This window comes from Agelaius phoeniceus, chromosome Z, assembly GCF_051311805.1.
Source record: "Agelaius phoeniceus isolate bAgePho1 chromosome Z, bAgePho1.hap1, whole genome shotgun sequence".
NCBI classification, from domain to species: domain Eukaryota; kingdom Metazoa; phylum Chordata; class Aves; order Passeriformes; family Icteridae; genus Agelaius; species Agelaius phoeniceus.
The window spans coordinates 93,623,787-93,641,279 of NC_135303.1; the positions used below are offsets into that span (position 1 = coordinate 93,623,787).

The following is a 17,493-nucleotide window of genomic DNA, read 5'->3' on the forward strand; positions in this document are numbered from 1 at the left end:
TATTCCCATTAAAATCCCCCAAAATTCCATAAAAATGCCAAAAAATCACCAAAAAATTCCCCAAAAAGTCCCATAAAAATCCCTAAAAATTCCATAAAAATCCCCAAAAAATTCCCATAAAAATCCCTAAAAAATTCCCATAAAAAATCCTAAAAAAATCCCCAAAAATTCCCATAAAAATAAAAAAAATTCCCATAAAAATCCCTAAAAATTCCATAAAGATCCCCAAAAATTCCCATAAAAATCCCATTAAATTCCCATAAAATGCCCATTAAAAACCCCAAAAATTCACATAAAATTGCCCAAAAATTCACATAAAATTGCCCAAAAAAATTCCCATAAAAATCCCTAAAAATTCCATAAAGATCCCCAAAAAATTCCCATTAAAAATTCCCCAAAAATCCCCCCAAAAAAACCCAAAAATTCCCATAAAAATCCCCCAAAATTCCCATAAATTTACCATTAAAATCCCATTAAATTCCAAAATAAAACTCCCATAAAAATCCCCCCAAAAATCCCATAAAAAACCCAAAAATTCCCATAAATTTCCCATTAAAATCCCATTAAATTCCCCCAAAATCCCATAAAATTCCCATAAAAATATTTCAAAAAATCCCATAAAATTCCTATAAAAATCACATTAAATTCCCCAAACATTCCCATTAAAATCCCATAAAAATCCCATTAAAATTCCCATTAAAATCCCCTAAAAATCCCCAAAAAATCCCATTAAATTCCCATGAAAATCCCATAAAAATCCCCATAAAATTCCCATTAAAATCCCATAAAAATTCCCTAAAAAATCCCCATAATTGCCATAAAAAATCCTATAAAAAACCCCAAAAATTCCCATTAAATTCCTATAAAACCCCATTAAAAATCCAATAAAATTCCCTTAAAATCCCAATAAATTCCAAAAAATCCCCTAAAAATTCCCATTAAAATCCATAAAATTCCCATAAAATTCTCAAATTTTTCCTCATTTTTCCCCAAAATTTTTCCCAATTTTTCCCCAAAATTTTCCCCAATTTTCCCCAATTTTCCCCCAAAATTCCCAAATTTTTTAAGGATTTTTCCTGCAATTCCCTCGGTGGCCACAAGAGGGAGCCCGGGCCCAGTTCAAGCCAAGCTCGGCGCAATTTTAATGGAAAATTTGGTTCCCAATACCCCGAAAAAATTCCCCAAAAATCCCCAAAAAATCCTAAAAAAATCCACCAAAAAATCCTATAAAAATCCCATAATAATCCCAAAAAAAATCCTAAAAAAATCCTAGAAAAAATCCCAAAAAATCCCCCAAAAATCCTAAAAAATCCCCAAAAATTCCAAAAAATCCCATTAAAATCCCATAAAAATTCCCAAAAAAATCCCATCAAAATCCCATCAAAATCCCCATAAAATTCCCATAAAAATCCCATAAAAAAAACCCAAAAATCCCCCAAAAATCCCACAAAAATCTCCCAAAAATCCCATATAAACCCCATAAAAACCCCTATAAAAACCCCATAAAACCCCAGAAAAACCCCTATATAAACCCCTATAAAAACCCCAGAAAAACCCCTATAAAAACCCCATAAAACCCCATTAAATCATATGAAATCCCATAAATCCCATTAAAACCCCATAAAACCCCTATAAAAACCCCAATCAAAATCCCATGAAACCCTAATAAAAACCCCATTAAAACCCCTATAAAAACCCCACAAAACCCCTATAAAAACCCCATTAAAACCCCTATAAAACCCTATTAAAATCCCCATAAAACCCTATAAAAACCCCATTAAACCCTATAAAAACCCATCAAAACCCCATCAAAATCCTATAGAAACCCCATTAAAACCCTATTAGAACCCTATAAAACCCCCCAAAACCCCTATAAAAATCCCGTTAAAACCCTATTAAAACCCCATATAAAGCCCCATTAAAACCCCTATAAAAACCACATATACCCCATAAAAAGCCCCAAAAATCCCAAAAAAATCCCCCAAAAACCCCATAAAAACCCCATAAAAACCCCATAAAAATCCCCAAAAAAATGCCTCCAAAATCCCATAAAAATCCCATTAAAACCCCATAAAACCCCTATAAAAATCCCATTAAAACCCCATAAAAACCCCTATAAAAACCCCATTAAAACCCCATAAAAACCCCCACAAAAACCCCATTAAAACCCTTTTAGATCCCATTAAAACCCCATAAAACCACCATTAAAACCCTATAAAAACCCCATAAAAACCCCTATAAAAACCCCATAAATTCCCATTAAAATCCCATTAAAACCCCATTAAAATCCCATTAAAACCCCATTAAACCCCTATAAACCCCCATTAAAACCCATTAAAAATCCCATAAAACCCCACAAAACCCTATAAAAAATCCCCCAAAAATCCCATAAAAATTCCCATTAAAATCCCATTAAAACCCCATAAACCTCATAAAAACCCCTATAAAAACCCCATTAAAACCCTATAAAACCCCATATAATCCCCACAAAAATCCCATAAAAAATCCCCTAAAAATCCCTAAAAAATTCCCCAAAAAACCCTATAAACCCCCATTAAAACCCCCATTAAAACCCCCATAAAATCCCATATAAACCCTATAAAACCCCATAAAACCCTATAAAATTCCCAAAAAAATTCCCCAAAAAATCCCATTAAAACCCTATAAAACCCTATAAAAACCCCCAAAAACCCCCCAAAAAAATTCCCCAAAAAATCCCATTAAAACCCCATAAACCCCTATAAAAACCCATCAAAACCCCATAAAACCCCACAAAAACCCCATAAAAACCCCCCAAAAATCCCATAAAAATTCCCATTAGAACCCCATTAAATCCTATGAAATCCAATAAAAGCCCATTAAAATCCTATAAAAACCCCATAAACCCCTATAAATTCCCATTAAAATCCCATAAATCCCATTACAACCCTATAAAATCCCATAAAAACCCATTAAAACCATATAAATCCTATTAAAAGCCCCCAAAAATCCCATAAAAAATCCCATTACAACCCTATAAAACCCCATAGAACCCTATAAAATCCCATTAAAACCCCACAAAACCCCTATAAAAACCCCATTAAACCCTATGAAAACCCTATAAAACCCCCACAAAACCCCTATAAAACCCCATTAAACCCTATAAAAACCCCATAAACACCCCTATAAAAACCCCTATAAAAACCCCTATAAAAACCCCATAAACCCCCATTAAAACCCCCATTAAAACCCCATAAAATCCCATATAAACCCCATTAAACCCCATAAAACCCCCATAAAACCCCATTAAAACCCCATTAAAACCCCATAAAAACCCCATTAAAAACCCCATAAAAACCCCATAAAACTCCATAAAAACCCCTATAAACCCCCATTAAAAACCCCCCAAACACCCCATAAACCCCATAAAATCCCATATAAACCCCACAAAATCCCATATAAACCCCATAAAACCCCACAAAATCCTATAAAAACCCCATAAAAACCCCCATAAATCCCCGCACTCACGGAGGACGGCAGCCCCGGGGCACCTTGCGCACTTTCTTTGTCTGAACTTCTGGAAGGAACGGACACGGGGGATTAGGAACTGAAATCTGTGGGGTTTTTATGGGGTTTTTGTAGGGTTTTGTAGGGTTTTAATGGGGTTTTATAGGGTTGGGGGATTTTATGGGGTTTAAGGGGGTTTTAATGGGGTTTGATGGGGTTTAATGGGTTTTTAAGGGGTTTTAATGGGGCTGTATGGGGATTATATGGGGATTGATGGGAGGGTTTTTATGGGGTTTTTATAGGGTTTGATGGGGTTTTTGTAGGGGTTTTGTAGGGTTTTAATGGGGTTTTATAGGGTTGGGGGGATTTGATGGGGTTTTAATGGGGTTTAATGGGGTTTGATGGGGTTTTTGTAGGGTTTTTAGAGGGTTGGGGGATTTTAATGGGGAATTTTATGGGTTTGATGGGGTTTTAATGGGGTTCTTATGGGGTTTGATGGGGTTCTTATGGGGTTTGATGGGGTTTTTGTAGGGTTTTTATAGGGTTGGGGGATTTTAATGGGGATTTTATGGGGTTTTAATGGGGTTTGATGGGGTTTTAATGGGATTTTATGGGGTTATGATGGGGTTTGATGGGGTTTTAATGGGGTTTTATGGGTTTTAATAGGGTTTTATGGGATTTTAATGGGGTTTTAATGAGGTTTGATGAGGATTTGGGAGGATTTTATGGGGTTGTATGGGATTTTTATAGGACTTTTAATGGGGTTTCTATAGGGGTTTGATGGGGTTTTTGTAGGGTTTGATGGGGTTTTGTAGGGTTGGGGGATTTGATGGGGTTTTTATAGGGTTTGATGGGGTTTAATGGGGTTTTAATGGGTTTTAATGGGATTGTATGGGGATTATATGGGGATTGTTGGGGGGGATTTTTATAGGACTTTTATAGGATTTTAATGGGGTTTTTATGGGGTTTTTATAGGGGTTTTATAGGGTTGGGGGATTTTAATGGGGTTTGATGGGGTTTTAATGGGGTTTTATGGGGTTTTAATGGGGTTTTATGGGGATTTGGGGGGATTTTAATGGGGATTTGGGGGGATTTTAATGGTGTTGTATGGGGTTTTTATGGGGTTTTTGTAGGGTTTTAATGGGGTTGTATGGGGTTTTAATGGGGTTTGATGGGGATTATATGGGGATTTTAATGGGATTTTATGGGGATTCTTTGGGAGGATTTTATGGGATTTTAATGGGGTTTTAATGGGGTTTGATGGGGTTTTATGGGGTTTTGATGGGGTTTTAATGGAGTTTTATGGGGTTTTTATAGGGTTGGGGGATTTTGATGGGGTTTTATTGGGGTTTGATGGGGTTTTATGGGGTTTTGATGGGGTTTGATGGGGTTTTTATAGGGTTTGATGGGGTTTATGGGGTTTTATGGGGTTTTAATGGGGTTTAATGGGGATTTGGGGGCATTTTAATGGGGTTGTATGGGGATTTTGGGGGGAGGTTTATGGGGTTTTGTAGGGGTTTTATGGGTTTCTGTAGGGGTTTTGTAGGGTTTTTGTAGGGTTTGATGGGGTTTTGTAGGGTTTTTGTAGGGTTGGGGGGATTTGATGGGTTTTAATGGGGTTTGATGGGGTTTTAATGGGGTTGTATGGGATTGTATGGGATTTTTGGGGGGGGCTTTTATGGGGTTTTTGTAGGGGTTTTGTAGGGTTTTTGTAGGGTTGGGGGATTTTAATGGGGTTTTATAGGGTTGGGGGGATTTGATGGGGTTTTTGTAGGGTTTTTATGGGTTTTTAATAGGGTTTTGAGGGGGTTTGATGGGATTTGATGGGGTTTTAATTGGGGTTTTATGGGATTGTTGGGGGGATTTTTATGGGGTTTTATTGGGGTTTTTATAGGGTTTTATGGGTTTTAATGGGGTTTGATGGGGTTTTAATGGGGTTTTAATGGGATTTGGGGGGATTTTAATGGGATTGTATGGATTTTTGGGGGGGTTATGGGGATTTTAATGGGGATTTTAAGGATTTTAATGGGGTTTTATGGGGTTTTAATGGGGGTTTTGATGGGGTTTAATGGGGTTTGATGGGGTTTTTATGGGGTTTTGTAGGGGTTTTGTAGGGTTGGGGGGATTTTTATGGGGTTTTTGTGGGTTTTTATGGGGTTTTTGTAGGGTTGGGGGGATTTTAATGGGGTTTTATTGGGTTGGGGGATTTGATGGGGTTTGATGGGGTTTTATGGGGATTGTTGGGGGGATTTTTATGGGGTTTTTTAGGGTGTGGGGGGATTTTAATGGGGATTTTATCGGGGTTTGATGGGGTTTTTATGGGGTTTTTATAGGGGTTTTATAGGGTTGGGGGGATTTTAATGGGGATTTTATGGGGTTTTAATGGGGGTTTGATGGGGGTTTTATGGGGTTTTGATGGGGTTTTAATGGGGTTTGATGGGGTTTTATGGGGTTTTAATAGGGTTTGATGGGGGTTTATGGGGTTTGATGGGTTTTAATGGGGTTTGATGGGGATTTGGGAGGATTTTAATGGGGTTGTATGGGGATTTTTATAGGACTTTTAATGGGGTTTCTATAGGGGTTTTATGGGGTTTTTGTAGGGTTTTATGGGGTTTTTGTAGGGTTGGGGGGATTTGATGGGGTTTTTATAGGGTTTTGATGGGGTTTTTATGGGGTTTTAATGGGGTTGTATGGGGATTATATGGGGATTGATGGGAGGGTTTTTATAGGGTTTTAATGGGGTTTGATGGGAGGGTTTTTATGGGGTTTTTATAGGGTTTTATAGGGTTGGGGGGAGTTTAATGGGTTTTTGTAGGGTTGATGGGGTTTTAATGGGGTTTGATGGGATTTTAATGGGGTTTTTATGGGGTTTTAATGGGGTTTTAATGGGATTGTATGGGGTTTTAACGGGGTTTTGTGGGGTTTGATGGGGTTTTATGGGGTTGTATGGGGATTGATGGGAGGGTTTTTATGGGGTTTTAATGGGGTTTAATGGGGTTTAATGGGGTTTGATGGGGTTTTAACGGGGTTTTTGTAGGGTTTTTGTAGGGTTGGGGGGATTTGATGGGGTTTTTGTAGGGTTTTATGGGGTTTTAATGGGATTTTATGGGGTTTTAATTGGGTTTTATGGGTTTTAATGGGGTTTTATGGGATTTGGGGGGGATTTTATGGGGATTTGGGGGGATTTTAATGGGGTTGTATGGGGTTTTTATGGGGTTTTTGTAGGGTTTTAATGGGGTTTGATGGGGTTTAATGGGGCTTTAATGGGATTGTATGGGGATTATATGGGGGATTTTTATGGGGTCTTTATAGGGTTGGGAGGATTTTTAGGGGATTTGATGGGGTTTAATGGTGTTTGATGAGGTTTGATGGGGTTTTTATGGGGTTTTAAAGGGGTTTAATGGGGTTTTAATGGGATTGTATGGGATTTTTGGGGGGGGGTTTTATGGGTTTTTGTAGGGTTTTTATAGGGGTTTTATAGGGTTGGGGGGATTTGATGGGGTTTTTATAGGGTTTGATGGGTTTAATGGGGTTTTAATGGGGTTTAATGGGGATTCCTTGGGGGGGTTTTGGGGATTTTTATAGGATTTTAATGGGATTGTATGCGATTGTTGGAGGGATTTTTATGAGGTTTTATAGGGTTTTAATGGGGTTTTGATGGGGTTTTAATGGGTTTAATGGGATTTGGGGGGATTTTAATGGGATTGTATGGGATTTTTGGGGGGGGTTTTATGGGGTTTTTATAGGGTTGGGGGGATTTTAATGGGGATTTTATGGGGTTTTAATGGGGTTTTTATAGGGTTTGATGGGGTTTTTGTAGGGTTTTTGTAGGGTTTGATGGGGTTTGATGGGTTTGATGGGGTTTTTATGGGGTTTTATAGGATTTTTTTGGGGGTTTTATGGGATTATATGGGATTTTTATAGGATTTTTGCAGGGGTTTTATGGGATTTTTATGGGGTTTTGGGAGGTTTTATGGGGTTTTTATAGGATTTTATGGGATTTTAATGGGGTTTTATGGGGTTTTTATAGGGTTGGGGGGATTTTATGGGGTTTTAATGGGGTTTTATAGGGTTTGATGGGGTTTTAATGGGGTTCAATGGGATTATATGGGGATTATATGGGGGGATTTTTATGAGGTTTTATATGGTTTTAATGGGGTTTTATAGGGTTTTATGGGGCTTTTATTTGGTTTTAAGGGGTTTTTTTATAGGGGTTTATAGGGTTGGGGGAGTTTAATGGGGTTTTGATGGGTTTTAATGGATTGTATGGGGATTATATGGGGATTGATGGGAGGGGTTTTTATGGGGTTTTTATAGGGTTTTAATGGGGTTGATGGGAGGTTTTTATGGGGTTTTATAGGGTTTTAATGGGGGTTTTTATGGGGTTTAATGGGGTTTTATGGGATTTGATGGCGTTTTAATGGGGTTTTATGGGGATTGTTGGGGGGATTTTTATGGGGTTTTATGGGGATTGTTGGGGGAATTTTAATGGGGTTTTAATGGGGTTTTATGGGGTTTTAATGGGGTTTTAATGGGGTTGTATGGGGTTTTAATGGGGTTTTAATGGGGTTTTAATGGGTTTGATGGGGTTTTGATGGGTTTAATGGGGTTTAATGGATTTTATGGGGATTTTTATAGGACTTTTAATGGGTTTTTAAGGGGTTTGATGGGGTTTTAATGGGGTTGTATGGGATTATATGGGGATTGTTGGGGGGGGTTTTTGATTTTAATGGGATTTTTGGGGGGGTTATGGGGTTTTTGTAGGGTTTTTATAGGGTTGGGGGATTTTATGGGGTTTGATGGGGTTTATGGGGTTTTAATGGGGTTTTAAGGGGTTTTAATGGGGTTGTATGGGATTGTGTGGGATTTTTGGGGGGGGGGTTTTATGGGGTTTTTGTAGGGGTTTGTGGGGTTTTTGTAGGGTTTTTGTAGGGTTTTATAGGGTTGGGGGGATTTTATGGGTTTAAGGGGGTTTTAATGGGGTTTGATGGGGATTATGGGGTTTAATGGGGTTGTATGGGATTGTGTGGGATTTTTGGGGGAGGTTTTAGGGGGTTTTTGTAGGGGTTTTGTGGGGTTTTTGTAGGGTTTTTGGTTGGGGTTTGATGGGGTTTTATGGGGTTTGTGGGATTTGGGGGGATTTTAATGGGGTTGTATGGGATTTGGGGGGGGATTTATGGGGTTTTTGTAGGGGTTTTGTGGGGGTTTTTGTAGGGTTTTTGTAGGGTTGGGGGGATTTTTAGGGGTTTTATGGGGTTTAATGGGGTTTTGATGGGTTGTGGGGTTTTATGGGGTTGTGTTGGGGTTTTGATGGGGTTTGTAGGGGTGGGATTTTTTGGGGATTTTTTGGGGGGGTGTTTTGGGATTGGGGATTTTGGGTTTTTGGGATTTTTTGGGACTTTTTTGGGGATTTTGGGGGGAATTTTTGGGGGGATTTGGGGATTTTTGGAGGATTTTTGGGGCAATTTTTAATGTTTTTTGGGGTTTTTTGGGGATTTTTGGGGGATTTTTTTGGGGAGGGGTTTGAGATTTTTTGGGGGGATTTTTATAGGATTTCTGGGATTTCTGGATGGGATTTTTGGGGATTTTGGGGTTTTTGGGGTCACTCACCCATGGAGGAGCCGTGCAGGGGTCTCTGGGTTATTGGGATCACGGCTGGGATTTTTATAGGATTTTTATGGGATTTTAGGATTTTTATGGGATTTTTATGGGATTTTTGGGATTTTTGAGGGGATTTTATAGGATTTTTATAGGATTTAAAAGGATTTTTGGGGGATTTTTATAGGGATTTTTATAGGATTTTAATAGGATTTTTTTGGGGATTTTTTTGGGATTTTTATAGGGATTTTGGGGGATTTTTATGGGATTTTTATGGGATTTTTATAGGATTTTAAAGGATTTTTGGGGGATTTTTTGGGGAATTTTTAGGGATTTTTAGATTAGGATTTTTTTGGGGATTTTTATAGGATTTTTATGGGATTTTTTGTGGGGTTTTGGGGATTTCTTTTGGGATTTTTGGGGGATTTTTATTGGATTTTTTGGGGAATTTTTGTGGGATTTTTGGGGATTTTTTTTTTTTTTTTTTGGATTTTTTGGGGGGCATTTTGGATTGGGATATGGGATGGGATTTTGGGATTTGGGGTTTGGGTCTGAAGATTTTTGGGGATTTTTTGGGCGAGGGATTTTGAGATTTTTTGGTTTTTTTGGGGGGATTTTTTTATTGGATTTCTGGGATTCTGGATGGGTTTTGGGATTTTTGGGTTTTGGGGTCACTCACCCATTGGAGGAGCCGTGCAGGGGTCTCTGGGTTATTGGGATCACGGATGGGATTTTTATAGGATTTTTATGGGATTTTAATAGGATCTGAATAGGAATTTTTGGGGGTTTTTATAGGATTTTATAGGATTTTTTTAGGGGATTTTTATGGGATTTTTTGTGGGATTTTTTTGGGATTTTTATGGGATTTTTTGTGGGGTTTTGGGGATTTTTATAGGATTTTTATGGGATTTTTTGTGGGGTTTTGGGGATTTTTTTGGGATTTCTGGGGATTTTGGGGGGGATTTTTGGGGGAGATTTTTTGGGATTTTTTTTTTTTTATTTTTGGGGGATTTTTTGGGGGGATTTTTTGGGGATTTTTATGGGATTTTAAGGATTTTTGGGAATTTCTTTTGGGATTTTTGGGGGATTTTTTTAGGATTTTTATGGGATTTTTGGGGGATTTGGGATTTTTTTGGATTTTTGGGGGGTGTTTTGGGATTTTGGGATTTGGGGTTTTGGGTTTGGGGGATTTTTGGGGTTTTTTTGGGGATTTTGGGGGGATTTTTTATAGGATTTCTGGGATTTCTGGATGGGATTTTTGGGATTTCTGGGATTTTTATAGGATTTCCGGGTTTCTGGGTTATTGGATTTTGGGATTTTTGGGGTTTTTGGGGGGATTTTTGGGATTTCCGGGATTTCTATAGGATTGCTGGGATTTTTATGGGATTTCCAGGATTTTTCTGGGATTTCTGGGTTCTGGGTTATTGGGATTTTGCGATTTTTGGGGTTTTTGGGGGGGATTTTTGGGATTTCTGGGATTTCTATCGGATTGCTGGGATTTCTATAGGATTTTTTGGGATTTCTGGATGGGATTTTTGGGATTTTTGGGGTTTTTGGGGTGACTCACCCATGGAGGAGCCGTGCAGGGGTCTCTGGGTTATTGGGATCACGGATGGGATTTTTATGGGATTTTTATGGGATTTTATAAGATTTTTTGGGGGGATTTTTTGGGGATTTTTATAGGATTTTAATAGGATTTTTATAGGATTTTTGGGGATTTTTATGGGATTTTTTCCAGGGTTTTTTTCTGGATTTTTGGGGATTTTTATAGGATTTTTTTTATTTTAATGGGATTTTTTGGGGGATTTTTTTCAGGATTTTTATAGGATTTTTTTTTATTTTTATGGGATTTTTATAGGATTTTCTATAGGATTTCTCTGGGATTTTTGTAGGATTTTTTGGGGGGCTTTTTGGGATTTTGCGTTTTGGGAATTGAGGATTTTTTGGGGATTTTTTGGGATTTTTGGGGGGATTTTTTGAGGATTTTTTGGGGGATTTTTAAAATTTTTTGGGGTTTTTTTTTTTGGGATTTCTGGATGGGATTTCCGGGATTTCTGGATGGGATTTTTTGGGATTTTTGGGGTTTTGGGGTCACTCACCCATGGAGAGCCATGCAGGGGTCTCTGGGTTATTGGGATTTTTGGGGTTTTTGGGGGGGATTTTTGGGATTTTTATAGGATTTTTTGGGGATTTTTTTAGGATTTTTCTGGGATTTTTATAGGATTTTCTATAGGATTTCTCTGGGATTTTATGGGGATTTTTTTAGGATTTTTCTGGGATTTTTATAGGATTTTCTATAGGATTTCTCTGGGATTTTATGGGGATTTTGGGGGGAATTTTTTGGGGATTTTAATGGGATTTTTAGGGGAATTTTTTAGGATTTTTATGGGATTTTTTGTGGGGTTTTGGGGATTTCTTTTGGGATTTTTGGGATTTTGGGGGGGATTTTTGGGGATTTTTTGGGGATTTTTTGGGGGGCATTTTGGGATTTTGGGATTGGGGATTTGAGGATTTTTTGAGGATTTTTTGGGGATTTTTTGGGGATTTTTTGGGGATTTTTTGGGCGAGGGGTTTTGAGATTTTTGGGGTTTCTTGGGGGGGATTTTTTATAGGATTTCTGGGATTTCTGGATGGGATTTTTGGGATTTTTGGGGTTTTGGGGTCACTCACCCATGGAGGAGCCGTGCAGGGGTCTCTGGGTTATTGGGATCACGGATGGGATTTTTATAGGATTTTTATGGGATTTTTTTAGGATTTTTATGGGATTTTTATAGGATTTTTGGGGGATTTTTATAGGGATTTTTATAGGATTTTAATAGGATTTTTTTGGGGATTTTTTTGGGATTTTTATAGGGATTTTTGGGGATTTTTTTAGGATTTTTCTGGGATTTTTATAGGATTTAAAAGGATTTTTGGGAGGATTTTTTGGGGAATTTTTAGGGGATTTTTATAGGATTTTAAGAGGATTTTTTGGGGATTTTTATAGGATTTTTATGGGATTTTTTGTGGGGTTTTGGGGATTTCTTTTGGGATTTTTGGGGCATTTTTTGGGATTTTTTTGGGGGAATTTTTGTGGATTTTTTTGGGGATTTTTGGGGAGATTTTTGGGGGGATTTTTGGGGATTTTTTAATTATTTTTTTGGGATTTTTTGGGGGGCATTTTGGGATTTTGGGATCGGGGATTTTGGATTTGGGGTTTTGGGTTTGAGGATTTTTTGGGACTTTTTTGGGGGGATTTTGTGGAATTTTTTGGGGATTTTTGGGGGGATTTTTGGGGGATTTGGGAATTTTTGGGGGGATTTTTTGGGGGATTTTTGGGGCAATTTTTAAATGATTTTTTGGGGTTTTTGGGGATTTTTTGGGGATTTTTTGGGGATTTTTTGGGGGCGAGGGGTTTTGAGATTTTTGGGGTTTCTTGGGGGGGATTTTTTATAGGATTTCTGGGATTTCTGGATGGGATTTTTGGGATTTTTGGGGTGTTTTGGGGTGACTCACCCATGGAGGAGCCGTGCAGGGGTCTCTGGGTAATTGGGATCATGGATGGGATTTTTATGGGATTTTTATAAGATTTTTTGGGGGGATTTTTTGGGGATTTTTTGGGGATTTTTATAGGATTTTTAAAGGATTTTACGGGGATTTTTACGGGGATTTTTATGGGATATTTATAGGATTTTTATATGATTTTAATAGGATTATAATAGGATTTTAATAGGATTTTTTGGGGATTTTATGGGATTTCTTCCAGGATTTTTTGGGGGATTTATATAGGATTTTTATAGGAGTTTTGCGGATTTTTATGGGATTTTTTGTGGGGTTTTGGGGATTTCTTTTGGGATTTCTGGGGAATTTGGGGGGGATTTTTTGGGGGGGATTTTTGGGGATTTTTTTTTTGATTTTTGGGGGATTTTTTGGGGGATTTTTACGGGGATTTTTATAGGATTTTTTGGGGAATTTTTTAGATTTTTATAGGATTTTTTAGGATTTTTTGGGGGATTTTTGAGGATTTTTATGGGATTTTGGGGGGATTTTTATAGGATTTTTTGGGGGGGCTTTTTGGGATTTTGGGATTTGGGGTTTTGGGATTTGAGGATTTTTGGGGGATTTTTTGGGGATTTTTTGGGGATTTTTTGGGCGAGGGATTTTGAGATTTTTGGGGTTTTTTGGGGGGGGATTTTTTGGGGTTTCTGGTGTTTCTGGGTTATTGGGATATTTGGGATTTTGGGATTTTGGGTGACTCACCCCATGGAGGAGCCGTGCAGGGGTCTCCGGCGGGCGCTGCCCCGTACTGGTAGAACTGGGATCCCGGTTTGCTGGGGGACAGCGCCCCGGGCGTGGCCAGATCCAGCTCCCCTCCCAGCAGGCTCTGCTGTGGGGAATCACATTTAATCCTAATCCTAATCCTGGTCCTAATCCCAATCATGGTCCTAATCCTGGTCTTAATCTTAATTCCAGTCCTAATCCCAAATCCTGATCCTAATTCTGACCCCAATCCATGGCCAGATCCAGCTCCCCTCCCAGCAGGCTCTGCTGTGGGCAATGGGATTTAATCCTAATCCTAATCCTAATCCTAATCCTGATCCTAATCCTGGTCCTAATCCTGGTCCTGGTCCTGATCGTGATCCTAATTCTGACCCCAATCCATGGCCAGATCCAGCTCCCCTCCCAGCAGCTCTGCTGTGGGGAACGGGATTTAATCCTAATCCTAATCCTAATCCTGGTCTTAATCCTAATTCTAACCCAATCCCATCCCAAATCCTGACCCCAATCCATGGCCAGATCCAGCTCCCCTCCCAGCAGGCTCTGCTGTGGGGAATCACATTTAATCCTAATCCTAATCCTGATCCTGTTCTTAATCCTGGTCTTAATCCTAATCCTGGTCCTGATCGTGATCCTAATTCTGACCCCAATCCATGGCCAGATCCAGCTCCCCTCCCAGCAGGCTCTGCTGTGGGCAATGGGATTTAATCCTAATCCTAATCCTAATCCTGGTCCTAATCCTGATCCTGGTCCTGATCGTGATCCTAATCCTGACCCCAATCCATGGCCAGATCCAGCTCCCCTCCCAGCAGGCTCTGCTGTAGGGAATGGGATTTAATCCTAATCCTGATCCTGGTCCTAATCCTGATCCTGGTCCTGATCGTGATCCTAATTCTGACCCCAATCCATGGCCAGATCCAGCTCCCCTCCCAGCAGGCTCTGCTGTGGGCAATGGGATTTAATCCTAATCCTAATCCTGGTCTTAATCCTAATCCTGGTCCTAATCCTGGTCTTAATCTTAATTCCGGTCCTAATCCCAAATCCTGATCCCGATCCTGACCCCAATCCATGGCCAGATCCAGCTCCCCTCCCAGCAGGCTCTGCTGTGGGCAATGGGATTTAATCCTAATCCTAATCCTAATCCTGGTCTTAATCCTGATCCTGGTCCTAATCCTGATCCTGGTCCTGATCGTGATCCTAATTCTGACCCCAATCCATGGCCAGATCCAGCTCCCCTCCCAGCAGGCTCTGCTGTGGGGAATCACATTTAATCCTAATCCTAATCCTAATCCTGGTCCTAATCCCAATCCCAGTCTTAATCCTGATCCTGGTCCTAATCCTGACCTCAATCCTGACCCCAATCCCAATCCTGACCCCAAATCTATCCCAGTCCCAATCCTGATCCCAATCCCAATCCTGACCCCAATTCCAACCTCAATCCCAACCTCAATCCTGATCCTAATCCTGATCCTGATCCCAATCTCAATCCCATCCCAATCCCAATCCCTGATCCCAGTCCTGACCCCAATCCCATCCCAATCTCGACCTCAATCCTGATCCCAATCCTGATCCCAATCCCAATCTTGATCCAAATCCTGATCCTATTCCAATCTCATCCCAATCCCGACCCCAACCCCAATCCCAATCCTGACCCCAATCCCAATCTTAATCCTGATCCTATCCCAATCCTATCGCAATCCCGAACCCAATCCCAGTCCTGATCCAGTCCCAATCCCAATCCTGACCCCAATCCCGATCCCAATCCTGACCCTAATCCTGATCCCTGATCCTGATCCTGATCCCGATCCCTGATCCTGATCCCAATCCTGATCCTGAATCCTGATCCCAATCCCGATCCCTGATCCTGATCCCTGATCCTGATCCCAATCCCGATCCCTGATCCTGATCCCTGATCCTGATCCCAATCCCGATCCCTGATCCTAATCCCAATCCTGATCCCGAATCCTGATCCCAATCCTGACCCCAATCCCATCCCAATCCCTGATCCTGATCCCAACCCCAATCCCATCCCAATCCTGACCCCAGTCCTGACCCCAATCCCGACCCCAATCCCGGTCCTGATCCAGTCCCAATCCCAATCCTGACCCCAATCCCAATCCTGATCCTGATCCTAACCCCAATCCCAATCCCGATCCCTGATCCCAATCCCAATCCTAACCCCAATCCCAATCCCTGATCCCAATCCTGATCCCAATCCCAATCCTATCCCAATTCTATCCCAGTCCTAATCTTGATCCCAATCCCGGTCCTAATCCTGATCCCAATCCTGATCCCGATCCCAATCCTGATCCTGATCCTAACCCCAATCCCAATCCTGATCCCAATCCCAATCCAACCCAATCCCAAAACCCCAAAACTCAAAACCCAAAAACCCCAAAACCCCAATCCCAAAACCCCAAAAACCCCAACACTCCAATCCCAAAAACCCCAAAACCCCAATCCAAAAACCCCAAAACTCAAAACCCAAAACCCCAAAACTCCAAAACCCCAAAAACCCCAAAACTCCAAAACCCCAAAACTCCAATCCCAAAACCCAAAAACCCCAAAAACCCCAAAACCCCAAAGCTCCAATCCCAAAACCCCAAAACCCCAAAACTCCAATCCCAAAAACCCCAAAACTCCAATCCAAAAACCCCAAAACTCAAAACCCCAAAACTCCAATCCCAAAACCCCAAAAACTCCAAATCCCCAAAAGTCCAATCCCAAAACCCCAAAACCCCAAAACTCCAAAATCCCAAAACCCCAAAACTCCAAACCCAAAACCCCAAAACCCCAAAACCCCCAAACTCCAATCCCAAAAATCAAAAAACCCCAAAACTCCATTCCCAAAAACCCCAAAACCCCAAAACCCCAATCCCAAAAATCCAAAAACCCCAAAACTCAAACCCCAAAACTCCAATCCCAAAACCCCAAAACTCAAAACCCAAAACCCCCAAAACTCCAATCCCCAAACCCCAAAACTCCAATCCCAAACCCCAAAACCCCAAAACTCCAATCCCAAAACCCCCTAAACCCCAAAACTCAAAACCCAAAACCCCAAAACCCCCAAAACTCAAAACCCAAAAATCCAAAAACCCCAAAACTCAAATCCCCAAAACTCCAATCCCAAACCCCAAAAACTCCAAATCCCCAAAAGTCCAAACCCCAAAAACCCCAAAACTCCAATCCCAAAACTCAAAACCCCAAAACTCCAAAACCCCAATCCCAAAACTCAAAACCCCAAAACTCCAAAACCCCAAAACTCCAATCCCAAAAATCCAAAAACCCCAAAACTCAAAACCCCAAAACTCCAATCCAAAAACCCCAAAACTCCAAAACCCCAAAATCCCCAAAACTCCAATCCCAAAACCCCAAAATCCCCAAAACTCCAATCCCAAAACCCCAAAACTCCAAAACTCCCATCCCAAAACCCCAAAACCCCAAAAACCCCAAAACCCCAAAACCCCAAAACCCCAATCCCAAAACCCCAAAACCCCAAAACTCAAAACCCCAAAACTCAAATCCCCCAAATCCCAACACCAGATTTCAAATGCCCCCAAAAAACCCCAAAAAAAACCCAAAAAATCCCAAAAACCCCCAAAAAAACCCCAAAAAAACCCCAAAAAAAACCCCAAAAAACCCCCAAAAAACCCAAAAAAACCCCCAAAAAACTCCCAAAAAATCCCCAAAAATCCCAAAAAAACCCCAAAAAATCCTAAAAAATCCCCAAAAATCCCCAAAAAAACCCCAAAAAAACCCCAAAAAATCCCAAAAAACCCCAAAACTCAAATCCCCCAAATCCCAACACCAGATTTCAAACGCCCCCAAAAACCCCAAAAACCCCCAAAAAATCCCCAAAAAAACCCAAAAAAACCCCAAAAAAAACCCCAAAAAATCCCAAAAAATCCCCAAAAAATCCCCAAAAAATCCCAAAAAACCCCAAAAAATCCCCAAAAATCCCAAAAAAATCCTGAAAAATCCCAAAAAACCCCAAAAAATCCCAAAAAAATCCCAAAAAACCCCAAAAAACCCCAAAGGTTTTGCCCTTAATGGAAATTCTGAGCAGCTCAGAACAGGCATTCATATGCAAATGAGCGCATATGCAAATGAGCGCGTATGCAAATGAGCTGTTAATCAGGCTAATGAGGGTGG

General features: G+C 40.3%; 1 protein-coding gene across 1 annotated transcript in view; it reads right to left on the bottom strand.

Moving 5' to 3' along the window:
• Nucleotides 1-3,503: 3,503 nt before the first annotated feature.
• The window catches only part of LOC143692273 (transcription factor 4-like), a 128,879-nt gene continuing 114,889 nt past the window's right edge, over nt 3,504-17,493 (bottom strand). Inside the window, exons 7-8 of the mRNA XM_077172199.1 lie at nt 13,324-13,450; nt 3,504-3,556 (exon numbers count right to left, since the gene is read on the bottom strand). Of these exons, the coding sequence (XP_077028314.1) occupies nt 3,504-3,556; nt 13,324-13,450 (180 nt within the window). The remainder of the gene's footprint in view (nt 3,557-13,323; nt 13,451-17,493) is intronic.